At 41.9% G+C, this 16,037-nt stretch overlaps 1 protein-coding gene across 2 annotated transcripts in view; it reads right to left on the minus strand.

Annotated features, from left to right (window-relative positions):
- Positions 1–4,214: 4,214 nt before the first annotated feature.
- The window catches only part of LOC144230867 (torsin-1A-interacting protein 2-like), a 35,418-nt gene continuing 23,595 nt past the window's right edge, over positions 4,215–16,037 (minus strand). The window contains exons 2-5 of one of the 2 annotated variants that reach the window (XM_077763214.1): positions 15,756–15,932; positions 12,244–12,780; positions 9,404–9,505; positions 4,215–8,361 (exon numbers count right to left, since the gene is read on the minus strand). In XM_077763214.1, coding sequence (XP_077619340.1) covers positions 7,604–8,361; positions 9,404–9,505; positions 12,244–12,780; positions 15,756–15,789 — 1,431 coding nt within the window. In that variant the 5' untranslated portion in view covers positions 15,790–15,932 and the 3' untranslated portion in view covers positions 4,215–7,603. Of the gene's footprint in view, positions 8,362–9,403; positions 9,509–12,243; positions 12,781–15,755; positions 15,933–16,037 lie in introns of both variants that reach the window. The other variant, XM_077763213.1, reaches the window with a different exon arrangement.

Here is a 16,037-nt window from a genome sequence, read left to right on the forward strand (position 1 = left end):
TCAGACTGAGGCACCACTGAAATAGCTACAGTCCTGCCCCTGGAAGACTGGCTGCCTGATGTGGACTGGGCTACAGTGGCTATTAGGTGCCCAGGTGTCACTTACTGGTGGATACCCCAGCCAGCCCCCGGGGTCCAGGCCTGGCAAGGCAGCCCAGAGGACTCGAGCTCTGCTTTCAGGGGAATAGACCAACGTGTGTAGTTAGGGATTAGAATTAGGCAGATGCCAATTATTCCCCACAGTCCTGTCTGTCCAGGCCTCTCCCAACTTTGCACTGTTCCAGACGCCTGGCTATCCCGATCACTCTCAGTCAGCCTTAGCCTGCAGGGGCACTCCAGGCTTGTGGACTTCCAGCCTGACCTCGACCAACTCATTGGCCTCAGGGTGCAGAAAGCTCACTCCGGTCTCCAACCCCACCCCCAAAATCTTTGTGAGGTGGCAGCTTTAAACCGGCCACAGTCAGTACCCGCTGAGACTGGCTAGCTGATGAGTTGAGGCTCCAACAGCAAGCAGGCCTCCCAAGAGACCCTTTTTGGAAGATCCCCCAGCCTGACCTCAAAATCCAGCCCTGGCAAGGCGATCTACATTCCTCCAGCTTTGCCTTCAGGGGGCATGTTCCCATTTATATAGATTAGTTGGACGTCATGGATCCCCACAAGACCCCTCTTGAGCTCTCCTGACATTGCCCAGTTCCAAGTACTTGGCTCCCCTCATCAGTGCCAACAGTGCTTGCTCAGTGCACACCCTACTGCATAGCCTCCGGGGCAAGAGGGAGCACTCCTCGAAATCCTGCTGAGGTGACAGCTTTCAACTGGTGATGGTCAGTCCCCATTTGGACCGGATGCCTAATGGTATCCTAGGCTTCTCCTGCAGTCAAAGCTCCGAGGTGTCTCTTAGTGAAGGACATCCCGGCCAGTTTGCCCATCCCTCCGTGGCAAGGCAGTACAAATTCACCCAGCTTTTCCTTTAGAGGAAATCTAGGTATTTGCGTAGGTTAGGACTTGGAATTAGGCAGATGCCATGGTGCCCCAAGAGCCTGCTTTTGAGACCTGGCCTCTCCTGCCACTTGCCAGTTCCAAGCTCCATGGCTTCCTTGACCTGCACAGTCTGTACGTGCATGGTACACACCATTGGCCAAACTTGGGCAGCTAGAGCTCACAGGCCTGTGGATTTCAAGCCTACCCCCGACCACCTGCATGGCCTCCAGGACAGAGGGAGCCACCCCTTGAAAATCTAATGGGCAGCTTTAAACCGGTAATATTGTCTTCATTTGGACTGTCTGCTTGATGGGATCCAGGGCTTATCAGGAATCTAGGCCCAAATGTCCATCGACTGATGAATGGATAAAGATGTGTTATAGGAGCGCCTGGGTGGCTCGGTTGGTTAAGCGTTGGACTCTTGATTTCGACTCAGGTCACGATCTGGAGGTTTGTGAGTTCAAGCCCCCCACTGGGCTGTGCCCTGACAGCAAGGAACCTGCTTAGGATTCTTTCTCTCCCTTTCTCTCTGCCCCTCCCCAATTTGTGCATTTGCACACACTCTCTCTCTCAAAATGAATAAACTTAAAAAAAAGATGTGGTGCGCTCGCGCGTGTGTGTGTGTGCGCGCGCACACACACACACACACACACACACACACAGGACTACTACTCGGCAATCAAAAAGAATGAAATCTTGCCATTTGCAACAATGCGTTTGGAGCTAGAATGTATTACGCTAAGTGAAAGCAATCAGTCAGAGAAAGACAAATACTACAAGATTTCACTCATATGTGGCACTGAAGATACAAAACAGGTGAACATAAGGGAAGGGAGAAAAGAGAGGGAAGCAAACCATAAGAGACTCTTCACTGTAGAGAATAAACTGAGGGTTGTGGAGGGAGGGAAAGGGAGTTATGGGCTAAATAGATGATGAGTATTAAGGAGGGCACTTGTGTTGAGTACTGGGTATTATATGTAAGTGATGAATCACTAAGTTCCACTCCTGAAACCAGTATTACACTATATGTTAACTAGAATTTAATTATTTTTAAAATTTATTTTGAGAGAGGGCACGCACACAAGTAGGGGTTGCTGAGAGAGAGAGGGAGAGAATCCCAAGCAGGCTCTACACCATCTGCACAGAGTCCGATGCAGGGCCCAAACCCGCAAACCATGGGATCATGACCTGAGCCAAGGTTAAGTCGGACGCTTACTCGACTGCATCAGTAGAGGCACCCCCAACTAACTAGAATAAAGACTTGAGGGGGAAAAAAAGAAAAGTCTGGGCTCCCAGGAGTCTTTTAGTGGAGGATGTCCCTGCTAGCCTGCCTGGCCCTGCCCTGATAAGGCACTCTAGATTCCTCCAGCTTAGCCTTCAGGGGGAATATGCGTATTTGTCAAGGTTAGGGCTTGGAATGCAGTAAATGCCTTCGACCCCAATGGCTCATTCATGAGGTCTGGCCTCTGCCTATCATGACCTGTGTGGCCCCCATACGCACCCTACTCACCTTGTCAGCTAGCCTTTGGCAGCCATGGTCTCACAGACCTATAGAGCTCAGATTGGTCCCCAGCCACCTTGCTTGGTGGCAGGCCACCCACGGAAATCATTGAGGCAGCAGCTTAAATCTAGCAACAGTCAATCCTTGTGTTTTGCTGTGGCTGGTGTGGTCCCAGGCTTCACAGCAATTAAGCCCCTCAGGTGCCTGTAACTGGAACACGCTCAGGCCAGCTCTGCCCTGGCAGCGAAGTCCAGACTTATGCCGCTCTGCCTTAAGGGGAAGTATGTGCATGTGTGCAGGTTGAGGTTTGAATTAGGCAGATGTACCCCTAACAGCCTGCTCTTGCGATGATGGGGCCTCTGGAACCCGCCCCTGCCCCAGGTCTCTGGCCACCCTAAATTGCACAGTCCGTGCATACGCAGTCCCCGTCAGCACGCTCTCAGGCCTTGGGCTGGCGTGTCCTCAGAGCCTGTGGTGAAGCCTCCAGTGTAAAGTGAACTTACCCTGCAAAAATCTTGAGGCAGTAGCTTCAAACTGGGAACAGTTCCTATTTTCACTGGCTTCTTGATGGAACCCCAGGCTTCTCCACCAGTGAGGCCTCCTGGGTGTCTCCTACTGTTGGATATTGGGGCCAGTAGTCTAGCCCAGCCACAAGGCACTCCAGATTCCTCCCACTCTGCCTTCAGGGCAACATGTGCATTTGTACAGGTTCAAGTTTGGGATTTGGCAGGTGCTGGAGAGCCTGCTCCTCTGATGCAGACCCTTCACACACTTGTCCTGTTTCAGGACTCTGGTCGCCCTGACTTGGTGGCCTATGCACGTCATCAAGGAATGAGCAGCCAGGGGCTGCTCCAGGCATGTGGGGCTTGCACCCATCCTGAGCGGCTGCACAGCCTCCACTGTGGAAGCCCCACCCCCGGAAATCTTTCTGTGGCAGAGGCTTCTAATGGGTGCCAATCAGTCCTCCTTTGGACTGGGTGCATTGTGGGACAGCAGGCTTTTCTGGCAATCAAGTGACTCTTATTGGTAAATGATAATGATATAAAAGAGATGATAGAAGACATTAAAAAATGGTTTCTTCATGTTGCTATTTTTAACTTCTCTACAAATAAACTGTGCGTGAATATAAGCTGCATTCCCATTTAAAGATAACCCTAATGGGATCTTTTCTATTTAACATTAGTTTTTGAAATCCTTGGTAACTAGGTAAGCTATACATAAAAACTTTGGTCAGTTGCATGCAAATAGTCCCAGTGAAGATCACCTTGATGAATTATCACTTTCACATGTTTTATTTTAACATCAATGCTCATTATGCTTGTTTTTAACAGATAAAAATATAACTCCAACTCCAACTCCAATGAAAAACTGTGAAAGGCTCAAAAGCACCGCAGCAGGGCACCTGGGTGGCTCAGTCAGCTAAGCGTCCGACTTCAGCTCAGGTCATGATCTTGTGGTTTGTGGGTTCGAGCCCTGTGTCAGCCTCTGTGCTGACAGCTAGCTCAGAACCTGAAGTCTGCTTCAGATTCTGTGTCTCCCTCTCTGTCTGACCCTCCCCTGCTCACGCTGTCTTTCTCTCAGAAATAAATAAAACATTTTTTAAAAATTGAAAAAAAAAAGCACCGCAGCAGCTAAGCACCGTTCAACTGGGTCACTGGCTGGACGATGGCGGGTCACAGGTCTGCTGAGCCTTACCACCTGAAGTTTGGAGGCTTTCAAATGAAATACACTGAAACTATTTTATTAATTTATTTTATTTTTTTAATTTTATTTCCAGGAGAGAGAGAGAGAGAACGTGAGCAGGGGAGGGTCAGGGAGAGAGGGAGATACAGACTCTGAAATAGGCTCCAGGCTCTGAGCTCGTGGTTAGCACAGAGCCCAACGCGGGGCTCAAACCCACGCACCGCGAATTCATGACCTAAGCGAAAGTTGGACGCTTAACTGACTAAGCCACCCAGGCGCCCCCCTATTTTATTAATTTAAAAAAGAGAAACAATAGCATTACTACCTTTAGTGACAGGAATCCCCTGGAACTTCTCTGCCAACCCTTGGAAGCTAGCTGGGAAACTTAAATTTACCGCACAGGGGAAAAAACTCAAAAGTCCAAAGATAGTGTCTGATTCTACACCAGTTTCTTCTAGAACTCTGGTATCATTCAAGAAGCAATTGATAGTAATGTAGAATGTAATAATTAGAGTTGTTCTGTGATAATAATTAAACAGGGTTGTATGGTATCATATGTCCACAAGTCACTGTTCTAAGTCAAAAAAACAAACTATAAAACTAATAAAAGATGAACTACTAGACCTACAAAAGAAAACCTGGAAACTTGGGGGGGAAAAAAGAAACAACTGAATAGAAATTAAAAGTACATTAGATAATCGATTTTAATTGGTACATTTAAAAAACAAAGTTTTATGCTTTAAAAATAATCATTTTATTCATGAGTAAATCCAGAATCGATATACTGCTTCTTTTTAAAATAAGTTTTGAAACAGTGAACAGAAAACTCACAAGAGCTTCCGCTGATTGCACTTATACATGGAAGGAAAAGTTCTTAAACTCAGGCTAAGCATTAAAAAAAAAGTGCCATTTTAAAATCTTTTTCTTAATTATATGGAAAGGAAATGATGAAAAACATCTTCAACTGAATAAAGAAACTAAAATCCTTGTTTCACCTGTGATGCGAATTACTGATATACATGCACATTTTATACTGGTTCTTCACGGATCTGAGGTAGCGCAAGTCATCAGACCAACAGAACAATTCTACAAGGCACCATTGGTTTTGTGTGACAGAATGTTAGCTGACACCTGAGATCTAGAAATACAGAAAACAAACTGAAACATTAGTATATCAATTTTTCTTCGATTTCCTCTGATTTTATATTGGATTGATACTGATAACTATATTCACTATGGTTTATCTTTTTGTTCAAGCAGGTCTTTCCTCAAATCTATTTGAAAGATTCAGAGTCACAAATGAAAATAGTTCCTTTAGGTTATACCCCTACACTCAACTGAACACCACTTAAGGCCGTGGTTAGAACAGATTTATGTGCTTGTCCTGTGACAGATATTTTCCAATAGATTCCTTCCCCATGTCTCTGTGATCTTTTTAGGTATCAATAAAGATCCCTGTATCTTCCTAGTGATTCTGAAAATCCTTACATGCTTTAATCATGTGACTTCTTTCATGTTTTAATTGGCAATATGATTAGTGTATGAAAGAAATCACATGATTAAAACCTGAAAGGATTTTTGGAAATACTAGGAAGACACACACACACACACACACACACACACACACACTTTATACATACATATTCTGCTCTCACAGCAGAAGAGAGGTCAAAACCTAGCTGAAATATTCCAGGATGATGGTGACAGTTCTGAGGTGTGCCATGATATAGAAGAGACCCTTCGTTTGGTCGAGATAATTTTACTAGAGTTCTGCTTTCAGAGCTGCAAGGCAAATCAACAACTACTGTCTCCATAAACACTGTTCTCAATCTTACTTGCAATCACAGAACACAGTCCAACAATTAATACTGGTCATTAAAATGTCTTAGCATCTATTTTTCCTGTCTGCTTTCTTTTACTAAGTATAATATCTCTTGCATTTCTAACCCTCTAGTTAAGAAATGAGCTCCATTATGTAATATTCCATCACTGGTGCAGCAAATGAACCCAGCATGGTAATGTTATGCTACCATACCCATATAAAACCTATTCAATTAGTTATTAAACTCTGTTCTGCTTAAATGGTACTCAAACTCCCATCCTAGACAATTATAAAACTCCCTTCAGGGGAGACAGAAATGATGATTAAGAGAAGTTAACAAAATCATCAGAAAGATGCTTACAAATACTGAGGTGCTTGGGTGGCTCAGCAGGTTAAGCATCCAACTCTTGATTTCGGCTCAGGTCATGATCTCGCAGTCACAAGACTGAGCTCTGGGTCAGGCTCTGCTCTGAATGTGGAGCCTGCCTGAGATTCTCTGCCCCTCTCTCTTTCTCTCTCTATCCTCTCCAGCCCCCTCACTCTCCTGCACACACACACACCTGTGCACATTCTCACAAAAAAAAAAAGAAAAAAAAAGAAATATGCTTAGAGAATACTAATTTATACATTCTGCTGTTCATCTATAGGTCTTTATCCTTCACAAACAGCATGTCTGTACAATAAATCTGTTATTTCATCCTCTTCCAACTCATGGGTTTTAATACATTCATCATTTTCCTACCCATTTTCCTATCTTCTAAGATTTTTTTTTCACTTAATCGGCAATTTTAAAATTTCATCATCAGTGGAACTCTCTGTTCCAATTAAATCATATGGAGAATCCCACTACCTGAAGCAGCTGAATGCAGAAACTCTCTGATAAAAAAAAGTAGGGTTGCCGGTAGACATAGCTTGGAAATCATTATTCTAAAACATTCAAAAAAGCGCAAGATACAGCCAATTGGAATTTCTTCATTACCAATGGTTATAGACAATTCCCCCTTTGTTTCCAATTTTCAAGAGTATTTCTTAAGAACAGTTGCTTTTACCTTAGCCCATTAATAGAATAAAAGTACACTGCCTTACATACAGCTAAGTATTTGATTCATATTTCTTTTCATACTATTTAAAAATGCAAATTAGTAGAAGATGTAATCCCATGACTAGGTTATTAAAATCAGTTTTTAAAATATTTAATAGAAAAACATTTTTAAAATTATCTTTGCTTCATACCTGTAACTGCTCTATTTCAGTCCAAACACTAGCCAAAAGGCTCCTTAGACTCTCAAGAAAACAAAAATCATTTTAGTTATTCTGAGAAGATTATCTTCCCATGCAGTGATTGTTGCTATATTTCTGGATAAAAAAAGGAAAAAGCCTCAGTTATATATTCTATGCATATTGCAAACCTGATATGCTTGAAAGGCCAGGGCAAAAAAAGTCAAGTTTTGTCAAGCTTAGAAAGATTTTACAAAAGGTAAAAAATGAGAATATTTTTCCTAAAATAAGCTAATTTGTATTTTCCAGGCTTTTCATAACCTTCCTTCGCAGAGAAATAGGCAGCTTTTCAACTGACTTTTGAATAAATCTAGGCCTCCAAAAACCAACTCTGTGCTTAGCTTATAAAAGGCACCCCTGTTCTTCTATGTCCCTCACGGGCTGCACGGGCAGCACCAGGTGGGAAATCCGGCTCCAGAGCCCACTCAGTTTGTCAGAGTCCATGTGGTTGAAGGAGCTGGGAGTGGCTGAGTTGGTAAACCTGGCCCAGAGGAAATCTCTCACTTTTTCTTCAGTTTCCCTTGGGCCGACACTTGCTTCTAATGTTTCCTCCTCTAGGAGAACAGTCAGGACCAGGGCCACATCTTTAAAGGCAGCATTCTCATGGTCACAATACTTGTAGAAGATTAAGGTAGAGCCTGCGGGAAGGGACTCAAAGTGGTGCACCACAGCGGCCTTCTGGCCACTCTCAAATCCTGAGCTCAGCTCCATGTCAACCAACTGCTTGACCAAGTCGCTGTCCTGCAAGGTTCTCGCAGCCCCATCAATCTGAATGGCAGAGACTTTCTGGAAAGAGGTATAGGCATCCGCGACGAGGTGGCTCAGGCACTTCAGGGTCTCTCTTCCCTCCTGAGCTGCTGTAAATATGATGGTGGCTGGCTCAGTGGGGTTTGAAGCATTGAGGTGCTTCTGGAGAAATTTACGTCCTCTTTGCCACAAAAAGGAACTCTGGCCTGGGAATTTATCCTTCAGTTGGCTGAAATGAACCAAAAAGGCCTCCAAAGCTGGATTTTTGGGCACTTGCTGGGGTGGAGAGGAATAGTAGCTACTACAATTTAGCAAAATAAGAGTCATGACCACAGAGCCAAAAAAGATGGAGCCTGTCAGAGAATGGGAAAATAAAACATAAAATTAGAGAACGTGGATCAGAAATAAAACTTGTGGTAGACTGAAATGAGTTAGAGATACTGCCAGATTTTACTAACTGTGGTGAGTTTCTTCTGGCTAAATCCTAAATCTCTTAGATTTCATTATTTGGCAGTAACACTATATTTGTTACTAAAACTAATGATGTGATATTTTTTTTTGAGGTTGTCTCCATTTATTGTTGGTGAGGAAATTCCTTGTGAGTTAATACAGTGCGTACTTTCCCCGAGGTGTGCTGGGGGGCGCCCTGGAGCACCCCAGAGATAGCTTATAGCAACAGTGCTTTGACCAAGAGCTGCTTGACACGTTCCCTGGGGAAAACACCACTGTCCCCATCGACTCCTCCTCGCCACGGCCACCTCAGTGGGGGGAGTGGCCATCAGTCCTTCAGGGGAACAAGTCGGGAGAGAATAGACAACAGTCGGGTGTGAGTAGACAGACTGGTGACAGCCACACACAGGAACAGCCCTGCCACCCCCACTAATGACGTGATTTAGAAACGATCAGGATAATCTTCCATCTTCTCAAAGTACCTATTACCCATAATAGGCCATTTTTTCCTAAAGGGTCAAAATGTAAAAATGCCACTTGGGAAGTTAATACTCCATAATTTTTTAAAAGCAGCTTTAGTTTCTTATTTACAAAAAGTCCTTCCTCCTAATAAAATTCTCATTTTGTAAGGGTGGCAAAATATCACGGTTACCAGATAACCAGGATGGTAATAACATGGTTACCAGAGGGGAGGCGGGTAAAATACGTGACATGCATTAAGGAGTGCACTTGTGATGAGCATGAGGTGTTGTATGGAATTGTGAATTACTACACTGCACACCTGAAACTAACACAACACTGGAATTAAAACAAAGTAAAGTAAAAACAGCAACAACAAAAAAACCCTAAAACAATAAAACTGTTTAAATGCTTGTTTTCTAGGTGTTTTCTCTGAGGACTTTTGAATGTGAATCAACATTGCAGTAGGACCAATTTTGTTCTTACCATAACGCAAATAACCCTTTTTATTCATCTTTCTCCTGGTATCCAGTGCATTCTCTTTGTTTTCTTCCAACCTCTGTGTTTCCTGTTGATGACTTTCAGCCTCTGCTGGGGAAAAGGAACATTATTTTTAGACAATATGCTAATGGAATATCATACACTCTATGCCTCCTACCAAACCAAAGAATTATTAGGCTGTGTGGATTTCTATACTTTCTCATACGAAGTTAACTTTTTTCCTGTCTTTTCCTTAAGGATATTACTTTTAGTCTACATAGAACAATAGAATGAAGTCCTCACTGGCCTTTACATCAAGGACAAGAAACAACCACCCTAATATTGTGGCCAAACCTATCCACAATGTATTTCAGCAAAATGTTCAAAATTAAAAAGGGATTTTAGAAATGTTAGCTGGGGCCACCTGGCTGGCTCAGTCAGTAAAGCATGAGACTCTTGATCTCAGAATTGTGAATTCAAACACTACACTGGGCATACAGCTTACTTTAAGTAAATAAATATGTGACAGTTATTAAAAGATAAAGCATATATAAGAAAACAGTTTTGTAAGAAAGAAGTGTTAGCTGTACACAAGACTCAACATCCAGGGCAACCCTGAACTCTAATTGCAGGGTTCAAATCATGTGGCTCAAGACCCCAGGCATGCACATAACAAAGGCCCTACATTTGGACAGGAGAGATTACTGTACAGTTACAAAATAGCTCACAAAAGTAGCTTTGGAACTCTTAATGAAGGAATTATGAAAAGTAAGGAATACAAGATGAAGAAAATGTATGAACTACATAAAAAGGTCGGTCTTAAAATGTGTGGCTGAAAAAAAAAGGAGGGCACTATTGTGTAGCACTCTAAAGTATAGATGTGTGTTTAAGGGAAAAAGAACTCAAACGGTATACTTTATTAACATGAATAATAGAATAGAATCCTCGGGGGCACCTGGCTGAGTCAGTTGATTGAGCATCTGACTTTGGCTCAGGTCACGGTCTCACTGTTTGTGAGCCTGTGGGACTGGGGTTGCTGCTGTCAGCGCAGAGCCTGCTTTAGATCCTGTATCTCTCTCTATCCCTCCCCTGCTCATGTTCTCTCTCTCAAAAATAAATACATATTAAAAAAATAACTGAAACAGTTGTTTAGTATATGTGCTGCCGAAGCAAGCACTGAGACACTTGTTCAAAAAAACAAACGAAATAGAACCATCTTCACCTATAAAGGATAGTGTATTTATTCGCATCACACTAAAATATAAGAATTTAAAGTATCACAGCACAGAATACGAAAGGATTTTAATGACCACCTACTATAGCCCTACCTTACCTATCTTGACAAAAGGTCCAGGGATGAGAAGGGCTTTGTCCAAGGTGACATAAAGAGATGTGGCTAAGTGGGGCACCTGGGTGGCTTAGTCGGTTAAGTGTCTGATTCTTGATTCAGCTCAAGTCCTGAACTTGCGGTTTGTGAGTTCAGCCCCGCATCCGGCTCTGTGCTGATAGTGTGGAGCCTGCTTGGAATTTTTTCTCTCCCTCTCTCTCTGCCCCTCCCTTTCTCTCTCTCTCTGCCCCTCCCTCCTTCTCGGTCTCTCAAAATAAACCTAAAAAAAAAGAGAGAGAGAGAAAGATGTGGCTGAGCTTAGAACAGGATTTTCATCTGGTAGATTAGTTCATTCCATTATATTAAGTTGCCTTGCATATACAGACTACATTTTTAACATGATATTTTCTTCCTCTACTCAGTGAACCTGCATACTGATGAAATCTGATGGAACATAATAGTTCATACAAATCATTCATTCATTCATTTAACAACTATTCATAAAGTTGCTTCTCTGTGCCAGGTGCCACAGAGACATAATGGAGGAGAGATAGTCCTTGACTTTCCTGAAGTTACAGACTATTCTAATGATTAGTGAACAAAACATATATTTGAGATCAGTCACTGATACATAGTGAAACATTAATTTCCAGCCCTTAGTCAAGTCCGTGACGAACAGACGGTCTTATATTTTATGTTCCTTTGCACTTGGCCAATAAGCACTTCAGATTGAGCTCTTCCAAGTACTTACAAAAATACATATCCACACATACATTTATAGAGAGTGAGAGCTGGATATCTCTTGTTTAACTTCTTCATTCTACGAATAGGAAACTGAAGTACCAAGAAGTTAAGAGACTTGCCCAAGGTCACCCAAGCTAGCAGGTGGTAGGGCCAACCAGAATCTGTGCCTCTCTTGAATTCCAGCTAAGGACTTAGCCACTGGGAAGACAGTATCTTCATAAGGGAAAATATGATGGTTCTTCTTAATATACAAGTGGGGAAAATCATGTAGAGAGAAATTAATGGATTTGCTCAATACCTTATAAAACTAAAATATGACTAAGTTAAGGGCACTGTACCACTGATGCTGGTTTTTAAATATACCCATCTCTTGATTTATGTAGTAGTTAGTTCCCCCAAAATTAAAAGCTTTAAAAAATTCTAAGTAAAAATATGCTCCTAAGAATTAATGAAAAAGCCAGTGGTGAAGTTTTAAAAAGTCAGTCCTTCCCTGGCCCCCACCCCCTTTTTTTAATCATACTACATTACTACAAACAGTAAGTAAATAAAAATATTGTTTAAAAATGCAGTTTATGTGCTGGAAGCTACTTTAGTGTAGTGAGCTGGTCTACAAGATGAGAGACCTCATTCTAAGCTCAGTCTTATCTCCTTAAGTGACCTTGGCAAGGCCCAAAGGCCTTGGTCCTATGAAGAAGTCTGACAAAAAGGACCCTGACCTGTGCTGTGTCCTCAGTAACAGAGCAATATAAAACAGACATTCAGAGGGTTCCCTTACCTGGCGCCCGCAGCCGCTTCCTCGCTGTGCCCTGGCTCTCAGGCCCTGCATGGGAATGACCAGGGCTCTGGGCATCCTGAGGGTCTGTGGCAGGGGCCTCCTGAGCAACTGCAGGCCCGCTGCGCACTTCCTCAGCGGGGGCTGCAGAGTCGCTCTGTAAGAGCACATCTTCTCTTCCCACTGCGTCACTTGGAGAACAGCTGGGTTCTGGATCCAAGGGTTTTTCACCTCGACTTTCTGAATCAGGGAGTTGATGCCCTGGGAGTTGACGCCCTTGTTCTTCATCCTGAAAGCTCTGGTTGTTCTCATGTTTTGTTTCACCCTTTGGACAGTTCCCATCATTTGCTTCATCTGGATCTTCTGACTGATCACCTGTGTCTGCACTTCCTGGACCTACTGTTTCTACCTCTTGGTGGACTTTGTTAAGAGCAGAGGCAGGGTCTGGGCTCTGAGCTTCTTCGGTGGTACCTGCTGTGGCTGTGGTCTCCTGTGCCCGAGACCTTACTGATGGGTCGTTTTTCAAATCCTCTTGAGAGGCTATTGAGATAAAAATGTGTGATTTTTACTGAAAATAACATCCCTATTTTTTTTGTATTTTAACGAGGTCTCTGATTGAATAATAAGTAAAACGTATATAGATTTTTATAGTTAACAAGGCACTCTTCCTAAACATTATTTCTCTTGATTTCCACTAACGGTAAGACAAACTTATTATATGTTAATAAATCTAACAAATAATACTAATGTAAAAAACTATTTTGAATAACAACCAATTTTTGGTTGTATTAAACATATCCTCTTCCCTAATGAAATAATGTATCTAGGCAGTAATCCTCAGTAGCATCTAAAACCATTATGCAAAAGACTTACAAGAAATTTTACAATGGATCAACCAGATAGCTGCTGAACCAGCTGATCCATCTTTAACATCACAAAGAGGGGAAAAAGCAGACACTGTTAACCTCCCAATTCAATGCAATAGGAGGTACACTATACCACCTATGACATATTCTTGCCAAACAAATGAAGAGATATCTGATCAAGATTCTAGAGCTACCTACCAGTTTCCATGAAATACAGGGATAGAGGAATATATTAAATCATGCCTCAGAATGTAATCAGTAAAACCCAGGATGGGAAAACTTCAAAGGGACAAAAGACTTTGTTTCTTTAATAACAAGAAATAAAAATAAATGGCAAAAAAAAAAAAAAGAGGGGTGACCTATTAAGAGAAACTAAAGAGACCAAATGCAACAACCAAAGGCAATGTGTGACCCCCAATGGTTTGGATCTAGCATCAAACAAGCTAGTGAAAAAATCTTTATGAGATAATCAGGAAAATTTGAATGCCAGGTATTTACTCTTACTAAGGAATTACTGTTCATCCTGTAAGTACAACATATTGTTATAATTTTTTTAAAGCATCCCTTTAGAGGTAAGTATTCACATATTTATGGCTAAAATTACAGGATGTCAACAATCTGCCTCAAGAATATGGGTGAAAGGAAAGACTACAGATGAAACAATATGTTGACAACAGATGAAGCCATTTGATAGGGACATGGGATTCATTTCATCTCTGTCTCTCATGTATGTTTGACATTTTTTATAATAAAGCTTAAAAAAAGCAACCTAAAAACAATCAAATGCAGGGTGGCACACTGTAACATTTTTAAAATTTTTTAATGTTTTTTATTTATTTCTGAGAGAGACAGGCCGTGTGAGCAGGGGAGGGTCAGAGAGAGAGGGAGACACAGACTCGGAAGCAGGCTCCAGGCTCTGAGCTAGCTGTCAGCACAGAGCCCGACGCGGGGCTCGAACCCATAAGCTGTGAGATCATGACCTGAGCCGAAGTTGGATGCTTAACCGACTGAGCCACCCAGGCGCCCCTAACATTTTATTTTTTAATGTTTATTTATTTTTGAGAAAGAGCCAGAGCAAGAGCAGGGGAGGGGCAGAGAGAGAGGGAGACACTGTGAAGCAGGCTCCAGGCTCTGAGCCGTCAGCACAGAGCCCGACTCAGGGCTTGAACTCAAGAACCACAAGATCATGACCTGAGCCAGAGTGGACACTTAACCGACTGAGCTACCTAGATGCCCCGAGAGTGGCCCACTATAAAGGGAAAAAAAGAAACAAAAACCCCAGCTGCGGAGAAAAAAAAAAGGTTAAGGAGGGGGAAAAAATATATATGAGACAACTGGAGAAATGTGCATACTGACTAAATTTGTGATAATATTAAGGAAAAACTATTAATATATTTTCCAAGTGTAATGCTATTTTAGTTATTTTAAAAAATCTATCTTTAAGGGCGCCTCGGTGGCTTAGTCGGTTAAGCGTCCAACTTTCGCTTAGGTCATGATCTCGCGGTTCGTGGGTTCGAGCCCCGCATCGGGCTCTGTGCTGACTGCCAGCTCAGAGCCTGGAGCCTATTTCAGAGTCTGTATCTCCCTCTCTCTCTGACCCTCCCCTGCTCACACTCTCTCTCTCTCTCTCTCCTAGAAATATATAAAAATATTTGAAAAAAAATCTATCTTTAAGAGATATAAACTAAAATATATATAAACAAAAGGATATAATGCCTTGGATTTGAATTTAAATATTCCATGGCAGAAAACAAGATCAGCATTATAGAAGTTGTAACTGAAATTTAGATGTCGAGGGGCCCCTGGATGGCCCAGTTGAACTTCCGACTTCGGCTCGGGTCATGATCTCAAGGTTCAGGTCATGATCTCAAGGTTCGTGGGTTCAAGCCCCATGTTGGGCTCTGTGCTGACAGCTCAGAGCCTGGAGCCTGCTTGGGATTGTGCCTCCCTCTCTCTCTGTCCCTCCCTGGCTTGCACGCTGTCTCCATCTCTCTCAAAAATAAATAAATAAACATAAACAAATTTTTAAACATTTAGATGTTGAAATCACTATATTATACACCTAAAACTAATATTAAACTGTATTTTATTAAACAGTATAAATGAACTGGAATTTAGATAAAGAGTTTAAAAAAAAGGATTAGATGTTGAGTACATGGGAATTCATTACAGTATTCTACTTTTATATATTTTAAAATATCCTTAATAAAAGGTTTAAGAAAATATGCCCTTCTTTTCTGAAATATCTACTTCATAATTTGCCTATTTTGTATCTCCAACTTACATATACAAGAGGATGAAGCCTTTAAATTTGATCTTTCCCTAGAATTGAAAGATCTCTAAATAGATGGCACATCAGTTTTGATTTTTAAAAATATAGCTCTAAAAATTGGTCTACCATCCCTTTCTAAGATACATGTATTTTTCTAATACTACGGGTTCCTACTACTGGAGCTTCTAAAACATTAATTTTCCTTCTAATTCAGGTCTGATGTTATGGTATACTTCGGTAAATAAAAAATAATAATCATAACAAATTAATCAAGGAAGCTAACTTCTTTACTTCCAAACTCCAGGTTTCAGTCACCTGAGATCTTAGCACAGCTCTAGATTCCTACAGCATGAACCTGCTGTACAGACTAGTCTTACCCTCTGCAGGATCCCTAAGTCCTCTGTCGGTCATGTTTGTGCTCTAGTTCTTCAGACTTTGCAATACTTTTAGTTAATGTCTGGGTTTTCTTGTGAAGATGTCTTGTTTTCTTCTCGTCTCAAGTCCCAACAGACTCATGCTTCCCGTGGACCCAAGAAACAAGGCATATATAGGGACTAAAATAAAATGAAAAGAATTAAATGACTTTTTATTCCTACATGGAAGAAATGCCAATTTCAGTTTCATTTATTCAGTCTGTTTAGTCTGAGTAGTAGTTCCTC

Source organism: Crocuta crocuta, unplaced genomic scaffold, assembly GCF_008692635.1.
Source record: "Crocuta crocuta isolate KB4526 unplaced genomic scaffold, BGI_CrCroc_1.0 scaffold3, whole genome shotgun sequence".
NCBI lineage: Eukaryota > Metazoa > Chordata > Mammalia > Carnivora > Hyaenidae > Crocuta > Crocuta crocuta.